The following is a 6232-nucleotide window of genomic DNA, read 5'->3' as shown; positions in this document are numbered from 1 at the left end:
GCCTCTTCTGTGCCCACACCTTCACGATGGGATAGGTCAGTGTCCTGGACGTGACACACTTAGAGGAACATGACAGAAGATTCTTGGTAAGACAGGAACACTGAACTCTCTCACACTCTCAAAAAAGCCCTTTGCATATCCAGGTGGGCTACCTGCACTCAAGCCCACAGCCTTTCAGGCCCGGTCAGAGGCCCTTGGAACGTGGATTTGCTTTTCTCCAAGCCATTTTTTTTTCTCAGCAGTCGCTCCTGGATGTGTCGCTAGCGAGGATAAAACAGTCCCTCACTTCTGGCCAACTTTTCTCGGCTCCCTGACTCCCAGAGGGCTGTGGCGCCGGCCGCCCTGCCTCCTCCCCGGTGGCCATCCGAGGGCGGGGCCGAGCCGGCCCAGGAAATGCCCGGCAGTGGGTGTCACCTGCCGAAACAACTTGTTGACTCCCAGGAGCACGGCCAGCTCGGTGCGTGGCTCACCTGTCCCCAGCGCGCAGGGCCGCTCGCCCCCCACTGCCCAGCCATGAGCAAGTTGGGCAAGTTGTTCAAAGGGACCCGCTCCTCCCGGGCCCGTGCCGCTCCCAGCGCCCAGGAGGCCCTGGCCCGCCTCCGGGAGACCGAGGAGATGCTGGCCAAGAAGCAGGAGTACCTGGAGAACCGAATCCAGAGGGAGCTCGCCCTAGCCAAGAAGCACGGCTCACAGAACAAACGAGGTAGGCTGCGCCCCAGGCCAGGCCGCTCTCACCCACTCCTACCCTGGGGACCATCTCCAGCTAGGCGCCTGTGTCCCCCTAGGCCATCTGGTTTGCCTTTCGAGGAACTGACCTGACCCCCAGGGCCTGGTGATTGAGACACTTAAGCCAGGCACCTGCCAGGCAGGCATTATGTTCAACTCCAAAAATCCCAGTAATCTCGATGAGCAACATTTGTATGTAATATTTAAATGACTTAAATCAATCTATAATGAACCTGAAATCAAAACTTTAAAGTCGGGATGAATATTGCTGATCATTTTCTCTTGTCTTGGGCTCATGTCTTGGGTTTTAATGGTACTTCTTTATTAAAAATCTTTTTTTATGTGATATTTTGCTCATCGTCATTTTGTGTATTATTTTGGAGTTTTAAGAATATTGCATCCAAAGGAAGTTTAACTTGTGACTGCATTTTCTGGATCCCCTTGCGTTTTACCCTTGGCTTCCCACTTTCTTGCCTGGATCTGTTGACTCTATTACTATACATATCAATTTTCTCTTGTATGTTTATATTCAAGTCACACATGCAGCTTATGTATAAATAAATCTCTGGGGAAGCGTGTTCTAATATACTCTGGTTTATCTTGTTCCTCTGCTTCAGTTGTCTGTTGTGCAGTCCAATCTTAAAAAAAAACAACAACAGAACAACAGAGTCAAGAATTAAATATTAAGTTTCCTATCACTGGCTTTTAGTCCACACAAAGGACTTTGAGTCAATAATGACTGTTAGTGAGGCTGTCACGCCTTGAACCTTTTGCTCTGTGTCAGAGTTCACTGGTTTGTTCAGCATAGTGCTCTGTATAGGAACAGGCCTCGCCAGCACCTGGGTGTGCATAAAAACCCAGGGAGGAAAGGAAGTGATTTGCTCTTAATACCCTGCACTCGAAGTGGCAATGACCGCTTCCTGACAGCTCTGAATAATTGTGACCCTACGTCTGGCTTCTTTACCGTATCAGTGGTTTGGGGGAAGAAGAGAACCTTCCTCCTCCTCCCCATGCCCATCCTCTTCTCTCCATCTTTCTTTTTCATCTTCTGTGGTCTTGGGGGATACCAAGAACAGAACCCAGTGCCTCATGCATGTCAGGCAAGTGCTCTACCCGTGGGCCACACCCCCAGTCCAGGTTAGTCACGGGGAAGCTTTGGGAAGAATTAGCTCATCCTTATGATGCCTCTTTGGTTCAGCTCAGGAAAGCAGTGATGCCTCAGGGAGCTGACCATGAAAACTCCACCCTCGTAAGAGTGGGCCTGATACACACGCTCTTGTTACCTGCGATGGAAAGGCCAAGTTTCATTCTTCTCTGTTATTGTCTGTGACTTTTGCCACAGTGCAGTACGGCTTAGAGCTAAGGACTGGTTTCTATTTTTATTCCATGTTGAAAAATATTTTGGGAACTTATTCGGCGCCACTCGCTAAGCAGAGACCATGCATTATGGCTGGCTAACAAGTCAGTGGTCATGCTGTGGCTCCACCCTTCCTCCTGGTTGGTTGTGCACTCCGAGGACTTGCTTAGTGTCTGTCAGAGCGCAGACACCTTGCCGTTTATTTGGAACTGTGTGTACCTTTGTTTCCAGTGGTAACTCAGTGAATAGCTATTTAATGAAATGTAACATAATATGGATCATATAGAATGAGATGTAACATAATATGGGTTATATTGGTTTCCAGAGATGCTCTCCTAAAGTGTATCCCATGATAAACAAGGACAGAACGTTTGAAGGGAATGCTGAGTACCAATCCAGCTTCCTTACATTAGGGAAGTTATAGATGCTCTTGTGAGCAAGTGATTCATTGGAGACAAAATTGATTTATCATTGAGATTTGTGAGTTCACTGATGTTAGACTAAGCCTGGGCCCCAGTGGCTCTGGAATTAAGCAGAGGCTGCCTTCCATGAGACCATCTTGAATATAAAGCTATGGGATGAATTCAGTCACAAGTCTGTGCATTAGAAGCACCGTCAACTTATTGTGTCTCCCAGATAAACCAGATAACTTCCCAGACACGCAGCCATTCCCTTCCATTAGCCACTAGAATACTTTCAGACATATAGGAAAATAAGATGCTACGACACTGAGTGCTAAAAGGTCCCCGTGCTGCACAATGACTGCTAGACCAGCTGTAATTTGCACTATCATCAGAGAGATACAGTGTGTTTTTAGTGGAAGCTTTGCTTCTATAGCTAGCCACCTAATGTGTCAGCATCCTAGCTGAATGGCCAGGGAGTGTGACATCAGAAACCACAAGTTCTCCAATGATGAATGTCTCTACACCATCAGAAGCTTTGGCAGCATTGTGAGTACCCGAAGGGAGCTTAGCATTACTGGTGAGATGAGTAACATCTATTTATTTTATCTATCTATCTATCTATCTATCTATCTATCTATCTATCTATCATCTATCTATCTGAGACCTGGAATTCTCTATGCAACAGTTTAGACAATAAGTCAACCCAGAGCAGACTTCTCTGAAGCCCAAGCTCTGAACTACATGCCAAATAATCTGTATAATAAGACCCATATGAACTTCCTTAAGAAGCTAACTCAGGGTGCTAATGAGGCCCCGTGAGGAGCTCCTCACATGTTTCTTCTGGAGTAAGCAGAGGGCGGGCATGGGAAGTAGATGTTTCTCATTCAGGTTTATGAATAACAACAGAAGAGAAATAGGAAGAAAAGAGTCACTCCAATTTACCAGCTCTTTAATTTAAGTCCTTAAGTTTAGTGGACATCAGTGTAGTTCTAGACTAGCCTTGAATTCAAAGAGATCAGCCTGCCCCTGCCCTCCAAGTTCTGGGATTAAAGGCATGCATCACCACTTCTGGCTAGTTTTTAAATAGGCATAACACATGTTAAAAGATGTGTGGGTTTACTACAATTGTTTAGGGATACTTTTCAGTCCCCGAGGTTTGAACAGGTGATGGAAAACTTTCAAACCCATAAGTAAATATCAGCATGGTACCTGTTTGATCTCAAATCAGCCATAGTGTCTGGTCCCTGGTTGAGGTAGATTCTGATGGGATGTTCCTCCCATAGGGCACATTCTGGGGACTGTCACTGCCTGCCTCAGTATTTTAATCATGGTGTACTGGAGCACCCAAAAGGACAGAGTTAGGGCTACACTGATCTCATCAATTAGATAGACAAATTGCTTTGCCAACTTACTGCTGGATGTTTGTTTAACAACTATATGCAGATCTGTTTTTCCTGAAAATTGGTTGAGTTATAACTAGCAGTGAGGAAATGCAGAAGTAGCTAACTCTGACCTCTGACCTCACACTTCTTTAGAGGTTATCATTTTCATACCAGAAAGTGTGACTATGCACACACAACCAAATGGGCTCTGCAGCCCCTGGGGTATCATGATAGTCAAGGACCTCATGGTCTCAAAGAGTAAACAGTTGGGACAAGATTTTTAATTTAATTAAAAACTTTAGGAGGCCAGAGATGTTTAAATGCAGTTTACTCAGGTTGCGGGAACTTTTGCTTTGTGGCTAGTGGTCTGTTTTGGGCACATCAGACTTATCATACATCACTTAATTCTTTGCCTACTTCTTTGCCATGTCACCCAGAGCAATGTTTCATCCCTCCTGTTTATTGAAGTCACCTGAACACTGGAGTCTTGGCCCTAGGGATTCAGAGCTAACTGCTTGGAATGGGCTCAGGTATCAGGTTTTCAAAAAAGGGCTTCCAGCTGATGCTGCCCTGATGCCTAGTTCTGGGTGGGAAATCTCAGTCCATTGTAATTTTCTAATGTTAATGAGGGGGAAATTTCAGGTCTGTCTTTCTCCCCAGCTTTCTGGACTTTTCTCATCCCAGGACCCAAGGACAATGAGTATTTGTATGCTTCCTTGAGATAGGGCAAGCAACCTAACTCTTGGTGCCCTAGGCTGGTGGCCTCTGAAGCTGAAGTGCATTGTGTCTCAGCATACTTCAAACCCCTGCTGACGTGTTGGCTTGGTAATACCCCTTGGTGGTGTCTGTTCTTATTTCTTCTTAAGGTCTGTTTTATAACATCCCAGAAAGATGGCTGGGGATTCTGCTAAAATACAATATTCCAATTTAATTGTTATAACTTGACCCAGAGTGTTTGGTGTTGGAGTTCAGAGCTTGGGCTTTAGAGCAGTCAGCCCTGTGTGATACAGTCCTCACTGTAACTTTGCAGCTTTAATGTCCCCAGACCAGTCAGCTGGCCTGTTTAGTTCCTTCTCATATGACAGTGATGTCACAGACACTCAGAGCTGTGTGGATGAGGACATCACTGGGTAAAGCATCATCAGCCCCCAGTCTGTAACAACTTTTTAAAGTTGGAATTGCCTTAAATCTTGTCTTCCAGAATAGCATTGGCTAAAGCTCCATATCATTTATATATTTGAGGACAGTAGTCACTTCTCCAAGTCTCCCTTGCCTCAACTTCCCCATTTTCAATCTCTTGAAGACCTTTCTTGTGCTAAGGCTGGCTTACTATGCTGGGCCTAGAGAGAGGCTGGTGAAATGCCTGGGACAGGGTACTGTGACCCTCGCAGTGAGTGCTGCCCTGGCTTGATGACTTTGTGCCTCCTTCTCCTGACTAGTCCTGGCCCTGCTGCTTATCTTGTCCAGGGCCCCAGATCACACGTTTGGAGCAGGAACTCCAAGTATGTAATTATGTGAGATGGTGTGGGTCCACGTGAGGGTTATCTGTAGGCCGCAGGCATTGAGCGTGCTGATAGAAACAGTCGAGACAAGGTAAGCGGATTTGGGCAAAACCCCTCCTGTGGCATTTTACATGATTCCAGTGAAATATGGTGCTGGAGCCTTTGGCTCTCTTCTTCAGGGGTCTGTTTGGGGGGATGAGTCTGCAAGCGGAGTCCTCTGTGGAAACAAGCTATTTCACTTTGGAGCCTGGGCTGTGAATGGACAAGGCTGAATTTTCTGTTGGAATCCGGATGCAGACTAGCGTGCTGGGATTGTATCCCTATGGAGTGGGACTGTGTACACAGGCCACTCTTATCTCAGTGGGAGGAGCCCTCTGTACTGTTGATTTAACTTTGTGGTATAGTCGTCTTTGCCATATTCTCCCACCCCAGACACTGGCGACTTTGGTGTAAAGAGAGCTACCAAGCAGTCAGCTGGTTGAATGCCAGTCCTGTGAGGACAAACGCACACACAGCTCAGGTAAAGTGAGACAGCCGTAGACTGCAGGACCATGGAGAAAGCCTCCTGGGAGAGGTGGCTTACCCGATGACCTCCTTTCTGAAGAGAAAGCATGTGGCTCTTTGACCATAGCATTTGTGCTCTGTCCGGATGCTTACTAAAATGTTCACTCCCAGATACCCGGGGAGATCCCACACTGAGCTTGGAGCACAGCCAGCGATTCTGATCTCCGCTAAACTTAGGAAGCTGTGGCTTGTTATTCGGTGAGCCACTAAACTGGGGGGACTAACTGCTATTGTTTTCTTCCGTTGTTTCTCCTGTTGTCATTCAGAAGCCTGGATGAGAACCGTCTACTTCCCATC

The 6232-nt window shown here is 46.6% G+C and overlaps 1 protein-coding gene across 1 annotated transcript in view; it reads left to right on the top strand.

The window, feature by feature from the left end:
• The first annotated feature begins 392 nt into the window (after positions 1 to 392).
• Chmp4c (charged multivesicular body protein 4C) overlaps positions 393 to 6232 on the top strand; it is a 31597-nt gene continuing 25757 nt past the window's right edge. The window contains exon 1 of the mRNA XM_059255666.1: positions 393 to 703. Coding sequence (XP_059111649.1) covers positions 394 to 703 — 310 coding nt within the window. The 5' untranslated portion in view covers position 393. The remainder of the gene's footprint in view (positions 704 to 6232) is intronic.

This window comes from Peromyscus eremicus, chromosome 2, assembly GCF_949786415.1.
Source record: "Peromyscus eremicus chromosome 2, PerEre_H2_v1, whole genome shotgun sequence".
NCBI lineage: Eukaryota > Metazoa > Chordata > Mammalia > Rodentia > Cricetidae > Peromyscus > Peromyscus eremicus.
Note: the sequence above shows the minus strand (reverse complement) of the source record. Positions and strands in the feature narration are given on the sequence as shown.